We start from the raw sequence: 21,229 nt of genomic DNA, 5'->3' as shown, positions 1-21,229 counted from the left end.
CACAAGCAGAAACATCTAATTGCAAATTAAGACCCTGCAGCTGAGGAAGATCCTCGTATGTCTCCTAGTTTACAGTTGTGACTTTCTTCAACTTGATGTCACAGTATTTGAAGAGCAGTTTGTAATCATCAGTATGTATTTATAGCTTCCTTCAGAAGCCAATCAGGCATGATCATGTAGCAATGCAAGGTATATGTTTTAAGCTTTGCATAAAGTGTGTGTAGCATATTCAACTGACAAGACAATACAATTTAAGAGCTGTAAGAGTAATTATGAGGAAGCAATTTTTTTTTTTACCCCCCTCTGTTGGTGAGATGTATGGGATCTTAGTTCCCCCACTAGGGATAAAACTTGCAACCCCCTGCATTGGAAGCAGAGAGTCTTAACCACTGGATCTCCTGGGAAGACTCTAGCAATGCCTTTGATTTAATGAATAATGCTCTGAAAGAGGAAGAAATTTGGTTTAGTAGCACTGCTTAAATTGAGGATGCTAAAATCTCCTGATCTTAAATCATCTGTTTAATCCAATAATATATTTTTTAGTTTATGTCATCTTTCAGTAAAAAGAGGCTTGGAGAACATAGTTGAGACCTATATAATATAGTTATATTAACTAAAATAATGGACTGTCAATTTGGTAACTGTAACTAAGATAGTATGCTTATGGATAGATAGATGGATACATATACATAGGCATTCTCCAAGTAGTAGTTGCAAGTAATTTATTAGCAATAATATGGTTGTGAAATATGCTGTTTGTTAGAGTTCTATTTACATTCTATGCTGACAGGGAGAACATTCTGGGGTTACTTCAGCCAGATAAAAAATACTCTTACTGGCTAATTTTGAACCAAAGCCATACCAATTGTTTGAGATGACAACTTAACATTATAAATCTTGCCAAAGGTTCACAGATCTCAAAACCTTTGACTGTCATCTAGATTAAAAAGTAAAGGTTCACTGTGCAGCTCACTTCTATTAGAGAGAAACAAACTGACATTCTAAGCAGTATTGATAATATTCGGCCAAGGCCAGCTGTCTTGTGATTTTTAGTGATGTGGTAGACTGAGGCACAGAGCCCACCTCAGGAACTCTAAACTGGAATCATGTATTTTAACTGTACTTTACTGCATAAAGTAAAACAGACACAGACATGCAATCTATAAATTTACTAATAATTTTTCTTTCCAATGAAGTTATACTAGGTTAGTTATCTTGTAAGGAGATATATATATATATATATATATATATATATATATATTTATATATAATTATATATAGATTATAATTATAAATATATAATTATATATTTATATATTTATATATTTATATAATATTTATATATATTTATATATATATATAAAATGTGGCTTTTGGTGAGTATATAAAGAGTAGCATTTCAGGAATTTTTGCTGAAATATTAAAAAGACAATGAAATATTCCATTCATTCTTACTAGCTCTCTTTCCATCAACTCACGAGACTGCTATGAATTTTTAAATTATATTATGACATTAACCTAATAATTGGGTTATGTATTATAATAGTTAATAGAAACTGTAGTTTCCAAATTTATCGTGTATTTCTCATTTAGTGGTAGATGACCATGAAAGATTTCAAAATTGTGTTTCGATCACTTAGGTCTTTTTTTTAAAATTATTTTTATTTTTACTTTATTTTACTTTACAATACTCTATTGGTTTTGCCATACATTGACATGAATCTACCACGGGTGTACATGCATTCCCAACCATGAACCCCCTCCCAACTCCCTCCCCATAACATCTCTCTGGGTCATCCCCGTGCACCAGCCCCAAGCATGCTGTATCCTGCATCAGACATAGACTGGCGATTCATTTCTTACATGATAGTATACATGTTTCAGTGCCATTCTCCCAAATCATCCCACCCTCTCCCTCTCCCTCTGAGTCCAAAAGTCCACTCTACATATCTGTGTCTCTTTTGTTGTCTTGCATACAGGGTCATCATTGCCATCTTTCTAAATTCCATATATATGTGTTAGTATACTGTATTGGTGTTTTTCTTTCTGGCTTACTTCACTCTGTATAATCAGCTCCAGTTTCATCCATCTCCTTAGAACTGATTCAAGTGTATTATTTTTAATGGCTGAGTAATACTCCATTGTGTATATGTACCACAGCTTTATCCATTCATCTGCTGATGGACGCTTGGGTCTTTAAAATTTGAATTCCACTTTGAAAGTTATCTCAAAGGATATTTACCAGATTTATATCTGGTGATTTGCAAAAACAAAAAGTTTCCAACATTTGCTCTTATTTTACAAGTTATCTTGCCTATTCACTTTGTGATTTCCTGAATAAATTTCCATAGTTATTTTTAGATTCTAAGCATATTGACCCTTCCCCTTTCCTTACCTCTTTAGGCATAGGAGTGGTAATATTTTCCTACATTTTTAGGTCTTGGCTTCTCTCACTACTTTTTTATAGTTTACTTTCTGAGCCCACACTAAACAGAATCCCTTCATAAAACATTTTTCAGTTAACCCTTTTGAGTGTCATTCTTTTGCTGCCACTGAAAGATAACCAAGCTATGCCAGCTTATGGGGAAACACACTTTCACATTGTGATTTGATGGATGCCTCAAAGCCACCTCTATCACAAAATCACATTCTTTTGCCATTGTGTTTCAAATATTCTTATGTATGGATTGAAGCAGCTCTGCAAGGCTCTTACAGAAGTGTAGATATTCTTTATTCTTCTAAAGGATAACAAGCATTTTGGTCAATAACATTGTAAGATTAATGAGCTTATCAGAGTAGGAAACCACCAATTATGCCCAAGAGATGGGTAATTTTGATGAGACAGATTGGAAGGTAATAAAAATACATAGATAATTGCAAAGGGATAGCAGATCTAGATAGGAAGCACACATGATTAGCCATAACACCTCCAAAGAAGTTATTGAAATAACCCAGAGTTGGGGGGGGAAGCTCTCAGGTCAAATTTTCATGTCATGAATTTTTCTCCCAGATACAAAATTCTACAAAATTCTATTTTGTGTCTCCCAGATATTTTGTATCTCCAGATACAAAACTAGTGACAGTGCCTTTCCCTTATTTTGTTTTCTTACATTAACTAGAAAGCTTTATTTTGAGAGTAGTACTGGTTTTCCTAAAATTTTGCACGCAAACATCAACTAGATCGTGAGAAAATTTTAAATATTGTTGATTAAATGTGATATTACCACAAAATTGTTCTGTTTCAGAAAAATGTTAAATGATTTATATCTCATAAAATTATCACAAAATTATATTTTTGATGTTAAGTACGACAACATTATATGCATTGAATATTTGGAACATATGGTCAACTACCAGTAAAATAGTGAAATACTAAAGAATTGTAACTTGTCTTCTATCCTCAGAAAATTATAATCTCTGATTGGCAATAGGCATAACAGAAAATACTGCAGGAAATCTCAGACAAATTTATATAGATGTTATAAAATTCACATTATATTCATTATTTTAATAGAGAAATCTATCTTTCAAAGACCTATATTAATGAAGTAATTTCTCTGGATTTTCAATGTGCATTCAGAGATAAACATACATTTAGTTTGGAATGAGTAATCCTATGCATTATCCCGAGAGGGCAAGATTTCTCTCCACAATACTCCATTATACAAGCCATTTTCAATAATGAAGTAATGGCATTTTCAACAGTCCCCTTAGGAAATTCTTTCAAAATATAACATTGTGCTTCTCATTTTAGAATAGCTTTTCTTTATGTACAACCAAATTTAAGCAATGGATTTCACCATGCTATTCTACGTGTAATCTAATGTGGCATATTAGCCTCTTTTAAAATCACACTTTCCTCTAAAATTTGTGAAAAGTAATTTCATCCCTCAATAGTTGTAAGCCATATATTTATTGAGTCTAAGCTACTTTTAGGATTTTAATACAATCCCTAATCAACTTTTTTTTTCTAAATACCCTCCCATTTACCTAAACATACCTGTAACAAAGGGCAAAATCCTGCATACTTATCTGCATCTCATTGGAACTCTGCTACAGAATAATTGCTAATAAGTTACTTTTGTATCTTCAGGCTTTAGAGAATTGTTCTGTTACATATCCTGTGAATCTAGACTTTAGAAATCATCTAAAGAGCTCAGTGAGAGGAATTATAAATTTTATGACATGATTAAGCAGTTCAGTGGGATAAAGGTAGCAATCTAATTATGTTTCACTTTGGGGCATTCCACTTGCATTGACTCAAAGTAAGGTGACACATAAGTGCAGCAATTGTGCACTTATTAATACCATTTAGACATTCCAAATATTATCTTGGTGAAATTTTATGCTGTGTACTCTTAGCAATGTTTCTTAAGTAAAAGTAAATCGATTTATTAACTATTTTCTGATTTAAATGACTTGTCACAAACTGTTTTACATATTCTTTTATGTTAGTTCACTGATTTGGGGTTCAGAAGAAATTTAATGTATTATTTTCTTTTAAAAATCTATCTAGTAATAATCTACAGTATGCCAGGCCATTATAAAGGTGTTGAGGAGAGAGTTACCTAAAAGCAAATTACCTGGCTTTGTGGGGTTTCCATTTTAGTGTTAGAGCTAGACTGTGAACAAATAAATATACGGTGATAGGTAATAAGTAGTGTTTTTCAGAAAAAATGCAGTTGTGTAAAGTAATAGAGATTGAATGAGTAAAGGATATTATTTTTTATAAGGTGATCAGAAAATATATGAAAAATCAAATTTGACTAAACATCTAAATGAAGTGAGGCCTATAAGAATAGTCCAGACAGAAATAATAGCAAATCTGAAGGCCCTGAGACCTCATTAGTCTTGATGTATTTCAGGCACAGCAAGAGATTATAGTTGAGCAGGGGGAGTAAGGTGGAGTTGAGGAGAGAAAGTGGCAGAGGGAGTACTGATATCTGGAGCCAGGATATCTGGCAGGAGCCAGATAGTATGGGACTCTGAGCCATGGAAAGGAGTATGACTTGTATTCTGACGTCATTGTAAGCCAAAATGTTCTGCATTAAATACTGTGTTAGGCTGAATAACCCCCAAATATATCTACATCCTCATCCCTAAACATGCAACTATGTGATCTTACATCATAAAAGAGACTTTGAATATGTGATTAAATTAAGGATTTTGAGATGTGATTATCCTGGATTAACTACATATGCAGGGTGTAATCATAATGGTCCTTAAAAGAGGGGTACAGGAGGAGTTAGAGAAGGTAATGTGATAACAGAAATGGATACTTGGAGTATGTGCTTTGAATATGGAGAAAGACCCAGAAACTTAAATATAGACAACATCTAGAAGCTGAAGAAAGAAAGGAGATGGATTTTTCCCTCAGAGTTTCTAGGATGAAGCAGCTTGGTTAACACCTTGACTTCAATCCAGTGAAATGTATTTTCAGAATTTTGACCTTAAAAACTATAAGATGATGTTCTTTTAAGTCGCAAAGTTCGTGATAATTTGTTGTAGCAGCAAAAGAAAACTAATATGAATAACTACCTATTTACTAATAACTATATATCAGTTCAGTTCAGTCACTCAGTTGTGTCTGACTCCTTGTGACCCCATGAATCACAGAATGCCAGGCCTCCCTGTCCATCACCAATTCCCGGAGTTCACTCAAATTCATGTCCATCGAGTCGGTGATATACATGGGTCTAATTAAGGATCAGAGCATAGAATGTCACAAAGTGAAATAAGGGAATCCAGCTAGGAAATAATAGTAACTTGGGGTGGTGAGTTTTTAGGGATGGAGGTAGGCTGAAAAACTTGCTGATTGACTGTGTGTATAGACATTATATTAGCAGTCTATGAGTTACAATCACCATCACTTAGTTATAGCAACAAAAATTTATTATCTCAGTTTCCAGCCATTTATTATCTCAGGAGTCCAAGTGTGCTTGCCATAGATAGGGTCTCATAGGCCAAAATCAAGTTATCAACTGTACTGGACTACTCTCTTGAGGCTCTGAGAAAGAATCCGATTTTCTAACTCACACAGACTGTTGGCAGAATCCTGTTCCTATGGTTGAAGGACTGAGATCCCTGTTGTCCTGATGACTGACTAGCTGGGGTTTCTTTCAACAATTAAAAGCTGCTCTCCAATCCTTTTAACGTGATCCTTTCCATCTTCAAATATACCAGTGACATAATGAGTCTTTCTTGTGCTTTCAATCTGAATTTCTTTCTCCAATAGCTAAAGAAATCTCCCTGATTTTCAAGAGTTCAGTTGATTATTTTAGGCCCAAATATAGTTTACATTCTTAACTAAAAACCAACTTTATTTGTTGCTGAGTGTCCTTATTATATCTGCAAATCCGCTTTTGCCATTCTCTTAGTACAAGCTGCTTTGACAGAATATCACAGACTCGCTTTAACAAGGAACATTTATTTATCACAATTTAGAAGGCTGGGAGGACTAAGATTAAGGTACAGGCAAAATTGGTGTCTGAGGAGATCTCCCTTCCTAGTTGGCAAACAGTGCCTTTCTTGTTGTACATGGCAGAGAGAGAAAGAAAGAGAGAGAGAGAGTAAACAATCTAGTTCTCTGGTCTCTTTTTATAAGGGCACTAATTTGATCACAAGGACTTCACCCTTACGACTTCATCTAAACCTGATCCTTTCCCAAAGATCCTTCCTCCAAATACCATCACATCGGTTTCAACATATGAATTTGCCAGACAGAAACCTTCAGTATGTAATAACCATATAATTTAACATTACCACTTGTGTGATATTGTATGTTTCTAGTCCCAGGAATTAGGTTGGAGAAACTTAGATTTCTGTCTATCAGGTGCCAAGTCTGATTCCTTGTTTTGTTTGTTTCTGAATGGAGCAAGCAGGTGATTGGTGTGCCATACACAAGAATGGTAATTTCAGGAAGAGTACCATGTTTAGGGAAAAAAAGAAAGAATTACATTAATTGGAAATGCCAATTAGAAATATAGGAGGAGCCATGAGTCAGAAATATAGGAGGAGCCATGAGTCAGATATGTTGATATTGCCACAAGAGAATGATAATAGGGCTGGAATTGTAAGTTGGGGAATCACTAATATATATACATATATATATATATACACACAACTTATAAGACTGCATAATGATGTAATTTCACTTAGAATTGTAGATGAAGAACACTGAACAGAATTTGGAAAAAGCTGTGGTGTCATCAAATGGAATTGAAATACAGAGGCTAACGATGGCCTGGAGAAATCAGGAAAGTATAACAGCACCAGGGAACTTGTTAGAACAAAGTTCAAGGCTCCACCTTAAATGTATAAAATGAAAATTACTGGTTATGGTCAGGCAATTTATATGATGAGCCCTCCAGCCAATGCTGATTCAAATGCATATTTGAGAACTTTAAATTGTGTAGAACATAGGTAAGTACTCAATATGCTTGCATCTTCAAGAGAGGGCCTTGAAGCAACAGCATTTGAGAGATCCTTAGAAATGAAGGAGCTCAGGATCCCAGATTTACTGAATCTGATTCTTCATTTTAACATTTTCTCCAGGTGGTTCATATGTACATTAACATTTGAGAAGTACTGGTCTACAGTCTATTAATTAAAAGTTATGGTAAAATCTATGTGTAAACACACACACCCACACACACATCCCTACAGATCACATGGGATAGCTTATTCTATTTTTTAAAAAAGAAAATCTTTCAGATAGTTTTTAAAATATAAAATTTGTGAAGCCTTTAAATGTTTAACAATTTACCAAAATGTTTTTCACAAATTTCCCATTGCTTAAAATAACCAAGGACAAGTCTCTACACCCTTTGGAGATCATGAGAAGTAGAATGTCTACCCAGAGACTCAGGAGGGAACAAGGCTGCACTTAAGGGTACCAGGTGAAAATTATCAGAGAACTGGGGAAATGAATGAACTTCAACAGTTTTTTCATTCTAATTAAATACACCTGAAATATGAGAGAGTGGAAAGTGTATGAAGATAAATTACTTCACAGTGTTATGTACTACTGGTCTGGATTCAGACAAGTACCTGAGAGTTTTTTAAGAGGAGGTAAGACTATATAAATTGCTTCTTTTTATACTTGAATCTCAGCCTGAAATTCATCTATTATGAATTACTTCATTTCTTCATACATGAGATTCGCTCCTAAAAACGTGTTACATATCAAATAAGATTTACTGTGGTTTCTTGAGAAGTTATACAGATTGTAGGAAATGAACAGTAATTCAGGAAATATCAGTATATGAATAACTTTGTAAAATGAAAGACATCAAATATGAGAAAAATAAATAGTGAACTATAGGAGAAAGAAGATATAGTTTGCAATAATGTAAATAAGCTATTACATACCATGCAATTGGGTAAAAATTTGAGTTAATTTAAATAACCAGTAACCTTAGACCACTGTCATTTCATTGATTGCAACATCTAACGTGAATGGTGAATCAATAAAATTATCTAAGATATTTTCTTTACAGCCATTAGCTTTAGCAGATGAGAAAAAAAGAAAGGGAGCTGATATTCAAACCATGCTGTAGAAAGCTAAAGATTTATAAGGAGGCACTCTCCATTCTTTGTGAGCTATAAAGTCTGTCCAAATAGCAATATCCTCTCTGGCAGAGAATCTGCTGTTCAGGCTGGCCATGTGTTATTGCATTTGGACTGACTCCATCCGCAAATGTTGACTTTTCATCTGTGACCAAGGAAAAAATCTGTATGAGGAACAGAACGTGTAAAACATTTAATCCTTGTTTACTTGTTAACCAAAGGTTTGGTCAGATCCTGCTGGTATGAGATTTCTGTATTTGTTTCTCAAGGTGACTGTAGATGCTGTCACAATTTTGAGTTTAAATTTGAGCTATAAACTAAAAGTTAGATTATAGCTTTCACTTAGATTGATAAATATAAGTACTTGTTCCAATCATACTTTCACATTCCAGAACTTAATATGATGTAAGTAATATACTACAGGAACAGTTGATTTATAATTTCTTTGCTCTATCTTGGACTTTTCATTAGTAAAATGAAAATAACACTGAAAATGTGATTATCTATGACAAACCACAGTGATATTTAACAAAGGAATAAAAGGCTGGTAGATGTCATGCATCAAAATTTAATCTTTGACTCAATTTTTAGATGAGAAACTAGGAAATAGTGAATCTAAAATTAATTTCACAAAGTTTATATTAATTCATTGTTTTCAGTTCAGTAAAGTCTCTCAGTCATGTTTGACTCTTTGCAATCCCATGGACTGCAGCATGCTAGTCTGCCCTGTCCACTCATTGGTCTCAAATCTATTTCTGTTGGCCTGAGTTATGATGATCACCTGACCTGAGATTTATGAACTAGTTCTGAATTTAGATATTCTATGCAAGAATCTCTCGAACTAATGAGATCAAACAAAAATTATTCAGTGAATGAATGATAAATTTTTTCCCATAGGCATAATCAAATTCGCCAGATTTATTTTTGGATTTAGACTGTCCACATAACTATGCTATACTATTTTATATGCAAATCTGAGTTTATATGGGATTGAAATGTGTGCCCCTTGATTGTTTCTCTGGGCAGAGTAATAACTCATATCTATTCCCATGTAATATTGATTTTAAATTATCAATTGGATATAGGATAATGTGATCTAAAATAGAGATCATATACCAAAAGGGTATATGAGCAATGCTGAGCAGGTTCCTCAGTTTTCATGTCAACTCTCATATTCAAAATTAACTTTGACAGTTTTTAGACTGGAAGCAAATTCATCAATTTGATTCATATATGAAACTCATCAATAGTGTGTGGAGATAGTAGGAGCCCCCATCAAGTGACTTAGCTTTCTACTCGGGGTAATCCATGATACGAAATTGTTATCACCGCTGCATCTTATCTCACAAAAATGTAAAAGAATTAGAAATAAACTGAGGGTGAAAATGAGATAGTAAAAATACCAAGTTTTTTATATTGGTCTCTTAGAGATACTAAAGTTACCTAGAAGTGTAGTAGGTGAGAATTTTTGTTTCCCTAAAACTTTTTATAGGAAGTTGAGTAAGGAAAGGAGCAAGTATAATACCTAAGATTTTTCTCAGTAAATCAATAGCAAGTACAAAGCAAAGTAATAGGATAAAAACCTACTCTAAACCAGAAATTTTGTTAAAACAAGGAATTTTATCACTGGGCCTAGAGATCAGGTAAACTGCTTCAGCAAAGTTCAAGTCAGTGGATATATCTTCCACTTTAAGATGTTTAGTGATGTACAACTCTTTGCATACTACACTCATGCTACCTTTTAAGATACTTTTTCTGAGGAAAATACAGTAAAACTGGAACTTAACAGTTGTTTTGCATAAAAATAATGATATATGGTCTAACCAGAAAAAGGGCATTATAACATGACAATCAGATATGTTTTGCATGAAAGAGGTATTTTTTCTATAATAAAATTTGAATGAGGCAAAAATTGAGTGAGATGTGATGAATTTGAACCAAAATGATATCAAAATGATATCTATTTTACAATTCAATTTTGGCAGTCTGTTTAGTCTTATTTTACCCAATAGGAAAAAATTCTAATGAAAATTTATTCATATAAAAGTCCAAACTGTCATATAGTTTGAAATCTAATGAGAAATATGAAAATTCTCATTTTTTTTTTTTTTTTTTGCATCTTGGTTTATCAGTTTCGATCTTTGGAAAGAAAGGGTTTCGAATCATCAGGTCGAAAAACAGGTGGACACCAGGCCAGAAGGCACTTGTTAATATCAGTAGTGAGTTAATCAATGAAGTAACAATTCTGCTTCTGGGTATAACAAAATGAGATTAAAACTCATTCAAGTATGCTGCCATTGAAGTATAGCTGGAGATCCATCAAATTGGATAGTTTCACATTTTGAACCTGCACATTAAACGTCAGCAATTCAAGCAGCTCTATGACAGCTGTTGATGCCTAAATCATAAACAAGTTGTTGTTGTTGTTGTTTTTGTTTTGAGCAGGAAGGTGAATTGGGCAAAGATGGAGAGGGAAATACATTGAGACCTGATATAAACATTAACTGAGATGACTTTCAAGAAGCTTTTCATGTGCTTTCGTTTTTGCTTTCAGCATTTAAATGCAGAGACAGATGGCTTGGACAGTTTTATCAACATTTGTGTCTTTAGACATTCAAAAACCAAGAAAGATAACCAAACTCAAAGATTGCAGATTGTGAGAGGGGCAAAAGTAATTTAGCTTTTTTTTTTTTATCAATAAATATTTCAGTGTTAAAAAAATCATGATAAGGTTTTTAAAATACATTTTAAAAATAAAACGGAAGTAATTAGTGTAAGGCTGAAATTATGGAAAGTATTTCTAGGCAGTTTTAAATTCTGATCTGAATTCTAAGTAGATATTGTATAACATGACAGAAATAGGACATCAAAATTTATGAAAAATTTGGAGAAGTAGGGAATTGTAATCACACATGCATGGACTTGCATAAATGCACACATAAAATTTCAAAATTTATTAAGAATCCAGCACATTTCTGATACATGTAATACATGTTAGATATTCAATAAACACTTGTTGAGGGAATTATGAAAAATAAATACAATTATTTATCAATTAAGACAACCTCTTATAGTGATGACATTAAAAATAAATATATGTCAATGATAAAGGATAATATTTCAGTGCATATAGGTTTTGCAGTATTAGCAAAGAAACCCTGATATTTTAAATGCTATATATTTGATGGAGAATCATGAATTATTTTCAATTATATTTTGAAAATAACATTAAATACTAATGCTTTATGAAGAATGTCTTTCTCCTTTTAAAAAATGTAAAACAGTTCAGCAAGTGGTTCTAAAAATGAAAAAAATTAACTGGAAACTATTTAATGTTTAAGATGCTGCAGATTATAAACTTTTAAAGGACTAGGATATTTAGTAAATCAGTAGAATGACTGTGTTCTCTTTAATAATTCATGATAAAAATATTTTTATTTTTTCTACCAATTCATGACACAGACTTTATGGAAGAAAACTTGGAAGCATTGCTATTTCTCAAAATAAAACCCATATTGTATGTGTGTTTTAGGCAACCACTGGAAATTATACATAGGTCAAAATAAAATGAATAAAAGTTTCTATATTTAATGTCAGGTCCTAAAATAGAAACTTGCCAGAAAATAAGCAAAGTAAATTTTCCAACAAAGGAGCTCAATTATATGAGCAAGTTGTAATGAGGTTATGTAGATAGATAGGTAAATCTCTATATAAATAGAAGATGGTTAGACCCAGTTCTGTGATCCTGGCTGGTCACTTTCCCTTTCTGAGTTAATTCATATCCCACCACTTCCCTTCTAGAGCTCTCACACTTGTAGGTCATGAAGCACACACCCTAACTGCCGGAAAGATCAGGTTGTCAGATAACTGGAGATAGCCTCTGTGCCCTAGAACCTGAAAAATTATTCAAATCAGTCAATCCACAGATGGTGCTTGGAACCTAGCTGTTCCCACTCTGGTTGGCAATACATAAACTGTCCACTAGCTTATTTTTATGCTGTTCTTAGTACAACCCTCCATGGGACCCTGCCTGGTGGCCTTTCTTTTTTAGGGCTCTCATGCAATTGCCATCACTGTGTTGTATACCACTTTTTGATGAATCTTTAAATTTTGTAAAGCAATCAGATACCTAAAAGACTGGCCTAAGAATCTACAGAACTTCTGTAAATTTATTTACAGACTTTATCAGAAGCCTTCAGATTTATTTACAAGAATGACTCACATACATTTTTCAAGGAGCAATTAATACTATTTAATGGAAAAATATATTTGTAAGTTAAAGATTTTGTATAGTACACACAAGTGTTAACTGTAAATGTCTTAAAATTATCAGTTATCTGTAAGAAATTTCAGAAAAATGTAGAAATTGTATAACTAGGAACAAAGTACCCCTGTTGCCTTGTGAAGAGACAAGCCTCCTTAAATCCTACCTCCTTCCCAATGACACCCTTTTTTCCTCTTGATTCACTGATTTTAAGGCAATTATTTGTTTCCCAGGATAGACGCATAGTTCCATGGGGACAGTATTGACATCTGCTTTGTTAACTGCTATATTCCCAGTGCCTGTCACAGTGTCAGCATACAGTACATGCTCAGTAAATAATAATGGAATAAATAAATGTTATCAATTCTGAAAAACAATGCACACTATTTTTGTTAAAATGTGTCACTCAGTGCTGAAGATTTCAGGTCCACACAACACACACACACACACACACACGATTCTTGGGTAATACCCTCAATTTAATAAGATAGTAAAGTATGTTGGATAAGATTATATAAAAATAATCTTTCATACTCTCTTTTTATATACTCTATAAAATCCTGATGCTATTGATATTTCTAATGTAGCTAATAATCCCCCCACCACCACTTTGGAGCTATTAACAGAAAAGAAAAATGTACTAATGATTCTGGAATAGTAAAAGTTAAGAATTTATTGATAGACCTAAAGATATACTATATATCAAATTTGTGATTATCTCCATTGATGTCTAGAAAGGAGTGAACATATTTAACAGAGAAATTAAATAATTCACTTGCTTCCCTAGTAGCTCAGACGGTAAAGCATCTGTCTGCAATGTAGGAGACCCAGGTTCAATCCCTGGGTTGGGAAGATCCCCTGGAGAAGGAAATGGCAGCCCACTTCAGTATTCTTGCCTGGAAAATCCCATGGACCATGGAGCCTGGTAGGCTACCGTCCATGGGGTCGCAAAGAGTCCGATATAACTGAGCAACTTCACTTTCACTTTCACTTGTCACAAGTATTGCTAAGGTGAAGAGATTTGTTTTTGAGGAAGCTTTTGGTATGATAATTGTGAAACCAGCATATTCTGATTACTTAAATTCTGCCTTTTAAGTGGAGGATATCTTTAATAATTTCTCAGAACATTTTCAACCTCATAAAAATTTAATTAAAAATTAACATTGTGCGTAAGTCATTGCTATTGTTTAGCATCATGAAGAATCAGAAAATAGATCATTCCTTTTTTTTCATGAATGGATTTTAAATCTAGTTGAGAGAAAACAAAAATAAAAATGTCTACTCATGAGTGTACAAACCCTAAAGACAGAATGTCATAATGTAAAAGTTGAGTGGGTTCAATAAGGGAATTTGATATTCATTTATAGGGGAAGATCTGTGGAAATCTTCCCAGTGCATACAAGATATGAATTAGCAAAGTTAGGGAAGCTTGCTGTGGTACAGGGGAAGCAAACTGCCCCTTTATAGAGTCAGTAATTAAATGAAAACCAGCCAGAGAAAAAATTCTGATGGAAGGGGTGTGGATTAGTTTGAACAAAATCAAAACGTGTTAGCTTCTTGGTTACAGAGTCAAGCAATACACCAAAGTGAACCTATAAGGAAGAAATTAGTTTGAAATTTTAAAGTGTGGCCAAAATTCAGAGGACAGAGAAGGCCGGTCAGTTCAGTTCAGTTCAGTCACTCAGTCGTGTCCTACACTTGGCGACCCTGTAAATCACAGCACGCCAGGCCTCCCTGTCCATCACAAACTCCTGGAGTCTACTCATACTCAGGTCCATCGAGTTGGTGATGCCATCCAGCCATCTCATCCTCTGTCGTCCCCTTCTCCTCCTGCCCCCAGTCCCTCCCAGAATCAGGGTCTTTTCCAATGAGTCAACTCTACGTATGAGGTGGCCAAAGTACTGGAGTTTAAGCTTTAGCACCATTCCTTTCAAAGAACTACCAGGGCTGATCTCTAGAATGGACTGGTTGGATCCCCTTGTAGTCCAAGGGACTCTCAGGAGTCTTCTCCAACACCACAGTTCTAAAGAATCAATTCTTCAGCACTCAGCTTTCTTCACAGTCCAACTCTTACATCCATACGTGACCACTGGAAAAACCATAGCCTTGACTAGATGCCTTTGTTGGCAAAGCAATATCTCTGCTTTTGAATATGCTATCTAGGTTGGTCATAACTTTTCTTCCAAGGAGTAAGCGTCTTTTAATTTCATGGCTGCAGTCACCATCTGCAGTGATTTTGGAGCCCAAAAAGATAAAGTCTAACATTGTTTTCATGTTTCCCCATCTATTTCCCATTAAGTGATGGGACCAGATGCCATGATCTTCATTTTCTGAGTGTTGAGCTTTAAGCCAACTTTTTCACTCTCCTCTTTCACTTTCAACAAGAGGCTTTTTAGTTCCTCTTCCCTTTCTGCCATAAGGGTGGTGTCATCTGTGTATCTGAGGTGATTGATATTTCTCCCGGCAATCTTGATTCCAGCTTGTGCTTCTTCCAGCTCAGTGTTTCTCATAGAGAAGGTTAAATTAAATATCCTAGTGAGTAAGTGATCATTGAAGTTTTGTGAGAGAAATAGTTTTAAGTAACAAACATATGTTTTAAAAATAAAACTATTTGCTTTTGAGGGGATGGGACTATAGATCACATGGGAAGGAAGTTTACTGTTATTCTAAAGAGCAGACTTCAGATTTCAAAATAGACTAAAATTTCAGTGAAAGTGAAAGTTAAGTCATTCAGTCGTGTTCAACTCTTTGCGACCCCATGGACTGTAGCCCACCAGGCTCCTCCGTCCATGGGATTCTCCCGGCAAGAATACTGGAGTGGGTTGCCATTTCCTTCTCCAGGGGATCTTCCTGACCCAGGGATCAAACCCAGGTCTCCCGCATTGGAGGCAGACGCTTTAACCTCTGAGCCACCAAGGATACATTTTAAGCACATTTTATTTTCCCCCTTTTCACATCCAGTGTCCGTTCTGATGCTGTCTGTGTGTGGAGGTCAGGTATTTGCCAACAACAGTTACCTATCTCAGCAGGTATTTTTTTTTTTACCATGCAAGAAATAATTAGAATATTATTAAGACAAATAGATATTAATATAAATACTCCATAATTATTGGGCACTTAAAAATATTAGTATTGCTAACTTGGATTTTAACAGAGACCTTCGTTTCAATTGTTGGCTCTTTTAATTGTGGAGTAGGCAAACTTTCAGGGATGTTTTCTTCTACATTTCCATTCTGATGACTCTTAGCTTTTGAAAATGTTTTATGCCTCAAGCATTCTTGCCTATCTGATACTTAATCTCATTCATAAAATCAATTCCTAATTTTTAAGCTATCACTTATGAGTTGATTGTTTAATAAAGGGAAAGAAAACATGACAATAAAACACCCAACTTAACCCTTAACCATTTGACCCTTAATCATTTGATACTTACTGTTTTTCAGTACAGAACTGATTTTCTCTTTACATAATCAGAGAATAGTTTACTTTCAAAATCATGGTTAAAATGTTTTAGATTGCCTTCTAGTTAAAAAAGAGAGAGAGAGAGAGAGAGAGAAATATCTATGATGACTTTTTTCTCTCTCAATATTACACTCTATGTGTTCCAATTTGCAGCCTAGCTAGACTTTAACTCTAGTGAAATTTGGGTTATTTAATACATTTATAAATCAAGAAAATAGGTTAAGCTTGGAAGGAACCACATGGGATCTTTATTTACTTGGATTTCACAATGCTTGAAGTCAACCAGATGAGTCTTTAGTAGTATAGAGAAAATGTTCTTTAGAATTATTACTTAAATTAAAAAAGAATGTTGCAAAGTTATTTTAATGAATTTCATATTAAGATATACATTTACATGAAAGATCATTTTGTATAACTATTCACAGCATTTACTTTTAATACTACATTTCAAGTAACACTTTTAGTATTCTTGGAGTTTTTAATTAACATCTGGCATTGTACATAAAATTTTGTAAATTTCATTATTTCTCATGAATATGAGTTTTTATTGAGAATTAGGACATAAATCAGTAATAATACATATGTCATAGAAAAAAGTTGATCTGAAATGATATATCATGGGTATATCTGTTTACCCATATCTATCTACTTATTCTTTTATCTGTCTGTATCTCTAGATATAAAATGGCTTAAAAGAAAGAGTAATTCTTACCTCCAAAACAAGGAATTTTATTCCTTCTATGTAATTCTTAAAAGGATAGGATATTACTCAGCCATAAAAAAGAATGAATTTCAGTTTTAATGAGGTGGATGAACCTATAGCCTGTTACACAGAGTGAAGTCAGTCAGAAAGAGAAAAATATAGTGTATTAATGCATATATATGGAATCTAGAAAACGGTATTGATGAACTATTTTCAAGGAGGGAGTGGAGATACAAATCTAGAGAATGGACTTGTGGACACAGTGGTGGAGGGAGAGAGTGGGACAGATGGAGAAAGTAGCATCAACATATATACACTATCAGATGTGAGATGGATAGCTGGTAAGAAGCTACTGTGCAGCACAGGGATTACAGTCTGCATTCTGTGATGGCCTGGAGGGGTGGGATAGGAGGAGGACAAGGAGGGGATAAAGGGAAGAGGGGGAGAGTGGATAATTATACACATAATTATCTGTGTATAATTATGGCTAATTTGCATTGTTGTATGGCAGAAACCAACACAACACTGCAAAAATTAAAAAGTGGTAAAAAAAAAGGACGGGAATCATATCTATGAATTGCTTAACATATACGATTTTCATGAGAAAATGAGATCACCAGTGCAGTTTTTCTCTAAGGATATAATTTAAAATGAAAACTCTAACCACTCTCTTTCCTTACTTTCTCTGTCTCTTGTCCTCTGCAGATGGGCCCTTGGGCCCCCGAGGATTAGCTGAAGCTACAGAGATGTGCACTCAAGAGTGCTTGGTTTTGGGTCACTCTGATAATTGCTGGATGCCTCCTGTCTTGGGTCCATATCAACACCCTAAATCTCCTCTCTCAACCTTTGCACCCCAAAAAGAATGGATCAAGAAGGACAAGCTTGTGAATGGGCACACCCTGACCAGAGCCTGGAAAGAAGATAGCAACAGGAACCAGTTCAATGACCGTAAGCAGTATGTCTCCACTGAAGGCCATTTCAACAATGGCAGCCACATGACAGACATTCCTTTGGCAAATCTGAAGTCTTATAAGCAAGCAGGAGGTGCTATTGAGAGTCCTAAGGAGCACCAACTCTAAAAACAAGGCCATATGGGACCTAAGGACTTTAATCTAAATAGACATGCTAATACCGTGTGTGTCAGAGCTTTATGTATTCAATAGATCTCTACAACTATGCCCCTTAGAGCAGGGATACCCATAATTTTGTGTTGGCACCATGGAGGATACAATGTTTTATCACATAAGAGAGAAGATAGTTTTACTAGCCATGTGATCTTATTTACTAGGATTGATTAAACTTTCCAGAAGTGTCTCCATTGTGCAAATATCTTTTTTTAAATTGCATTTTATTTTGACCCTGGACTGCTGCTATGAATAATAGAATATGCATTTGGAGAGTAAGGAAGTTCCATGGATTAGAGTGACTGACAGACATATCCAGTTAGAAAATTGTGCTCTTTTTGTCATTGATCTGTGCTGAGACTGCTATACTTGACATTATACTTCAAATGAAACTTAAAAAGATAAGCATTAAACCTATTGTGCTGTTAACAACATTAGTGGACACTTGTAAGTCAATCAGTGTTAAAGTATTTGTAAATAGAAGCAAGTTATTATTAACAACTTTGTGTACTTATATCGTTCACCTAAAAATGTTGTAGCATAATTCTGTGTCTTATGGTTGCTTCTTTCCTTTTTTTGTTTACCTCTTTGTTGTTATTTTTGTTGTTTCTTTTAGTGAGGTGTTTCTGCGTTAGTAGTCTGTCTTGACACACTTTGTTCAAAAGATCTCAAATACTTGTGTTTAAAGAAAAGGTTCTGGAATCTTGCTTCTTTTATGATAGCTTATGTTGCTGGAATTCTAAAAAATAAAGATAAAATGAAAACTTCATATATAAAAGGACTTCTGCAAAAGCTTGAAAATTCAGAACCTATTTTCTTGACATCCTTATTTTCAAAGTAGGCAAAAGCAAAATCACTTATTTAGTAGCATTAAATGAGATACTAATGGGAAAGTGTTATCTTTCAGAAAGTGAAGTAATATCCTGTGCTTGTCACTCATGCAGAATTAATATATTAAATTAGCATATATTAAAGAAAAATTAATATTCAAAATAGCTTCAATTGGGCAAATGTGTGTCTACAACTTTGTTGAAATGGCAGTTTGTGTTGATCCTCATATATGAAAATGTTGTTGTAACACAAGTGTTAGATCATAGCCACAAAATATTTAATGTGTTGTGCCTTCATGATGTAACAGAACATTCTCCAGGTAGGCTAGTTGGGGGATATTAAGGGATAAATCTCTAATTATTGCTGTTTAACTGTTTGTTATCATAGTTGGTCAATGCCTGGCAGGTACCAGCATCTTGTCACTTAGGTCAAACCAACAGAGTGACAACTAATGTTAATAAGATCTCAGTTGCACGTGCAAACAAGTCCAAATTCGATCATTCTTAGGAGGTTTTTGTTAAGGCATGACAGATGATTTAAACAAATAAATAGCATGCAACAAAATGTTTTTACTGAAAGAAGTGAAAGTTATCTTAATGCCACGGTTCAACATCAGCTTAAAAGTTAAAAAAATAAAAATAAAAAAATGGTTTGCTAATCTGATAGATAATTTGTTCTTACCAAAAATAAAATTACTTTGTAAATAGCAATTCACATTTTTTCCACAGTATAATGGAAAATAATGGGTAGGGGTGCATTACTTATCACAGTACATATTTGTCGGTTTGTGAGGGGTGTTTGATGACTTTGACAGAATAAATATCTAAACAATTATCCTTGTTACTGCTTTGCCAGTTCTACGTTATTTACAATTATTCAGCTCTTGCAATAAATGTTCTGAATTCCTGACTGTAGTGTGTTAATTCTTGTTCAAAATCCAAAGTGATGATTTCTACTCTAATTGTTAGATAAATATATGTTGATAAAACAAAATTTTAATTACAAAATTAGTTACGGGTTTAATACTTATGTTTTGAACATATGGTCCAAGTTAGAGTTAAATTCTCCTAATGATCTATTAAATCATTTTCTTGTGAAATTCATAAGAAAAGTTAGTTCATTTTCTAATCAAGTTTCATACAAGTTTCATCAAAGTGAAATCTCAAGTCAGAAACTGGGCAGGTAACACTGGTTAGTTAGTGAGGTGATCTTCCTGTCTCTTAGTATCTTTAATAAGATTTCATGAAACAAACTCCCAAATATTTCATTTTTGGCAGAGGATTATTCAGGGATTAAGACCTTGAAACAAGGGCCAAAGCTTCATCTATATTTCTTTCAGATTAGCAAAATGGACCCAGAAACTGCCAAAGATAATAAGACACATTCACACATGTGCCATGTGTTTATAGTCATCACAGAGCAGCTGGATCAGAGTTTTATAGCAAATAAACAGGTCTGACTCTTCCTCTACAGGTTTTGAAGTTTTTAAAATAAGGCTCAGGAGATAGTGGCATAGAGGTAAAGATATTTACTTGAGCCAGTGGCTGTATGGAGAACCTAACTCCTCTTCTCTGAACACCAGATTTGTCCAGTACTCTGGGGTGCCAGTCTTCTTTCCTTCATGAAGCAGACTGGCCCTAGGACACAGAGAATGAATGGATCCTGGAAATAGGCTACTCTTGAAAAAAAAGCAAAACAAAACCATCTTTGCCCAGCCCCTTCCAGTTTTTACCAATCAGATGTCATTGCCTTCTGCCTTGCAGAGTAAAAAGTGAGAAAAACTAAAATAACTTTTCTAATTATTTTCCTTCCCAAAAAGATTGGAATAGGAATGCCTTCTTCCAAACCAGAAGTTTGGAAAGAAACTCACCACACCATAGTATTTCTTCTAATAATTATGGCAACACCTGCTCTTATCAAGGCATTCAGTATGCTCTCTAAAAATTTAAGATAGGTAACATGACAAACCAAACTGAAATATTTACTCATTAACTAAAAGATACAGTCATAATGACTAATCTTAAATATCACCCACATTATTTTATTGTATAGGTGTGGAATATTATAAATCATGTTTACCTGGAAATCAAAACCAGTTACACTTCCTCATAAAGCACACCACATGAAATGTATAAAAAGTTATTATCAAATGTTCCAATGCTATATACTGCACATTTTCTAAGACAGGCATAGAAATAAACTTTATTAAGCTAAATATGACCTGTTTGAATGAACATTTCTACACATACACTAACATAAAACATATATGTAAATAAT

General features: G+C 34.1%; 1 protein-coding gene across 5 annotated transcripts in view; it reads left to right on the top strand.

Annotated features, from left to right (window-relative positions):
• PCDH9 (protocadherin 9) overlaps positions 1-19,861 on the top strand; it is a 1,180,404-nt gene extending 1,160,543 nt beyond the window's left edge. For all 5 annotated transcript variants that reach the window (XM_004012174.6, XM_060394519.1, XM_060394518.1 and 2 more), the window contains one exon: positions 17,703-19,861. In XM_004012174.6, the coding sequence (XP_004012223.2) occupies positions 17,703-18,076 (374 nt within the window). In that variant the 3' untranslated portion in view covers positions 18,077-19,861. The remainder of the gene's footprint in view (positions 1-17,702) is intronic.
• The last annotated feature ends 1,368 nt before the right edge of the window (positions 19,862-21,229 follow it).

The sequence above is a fragment of the Ovis aries genome, chromosome 10 (genome assembly GCF_016772045.2).
Source record: "Ovis aries strain OAR_USU_Benz2616 breed Rambouillet chromosome 10, ARS-UI_Ramb_v3.0, whole genome shotgun sequence".
Lineage (NCBI taxonomy): Eukaryota > Metazoa > Chordata > Mammalia > Artiodactyla > Bovidae > Ovis > Ovis aries.
The sequence above is the reverse complement of the archived record's forward strand: the minus strand, read 5'-3'. Positions and strand labels throughout refer to the sequence as shown.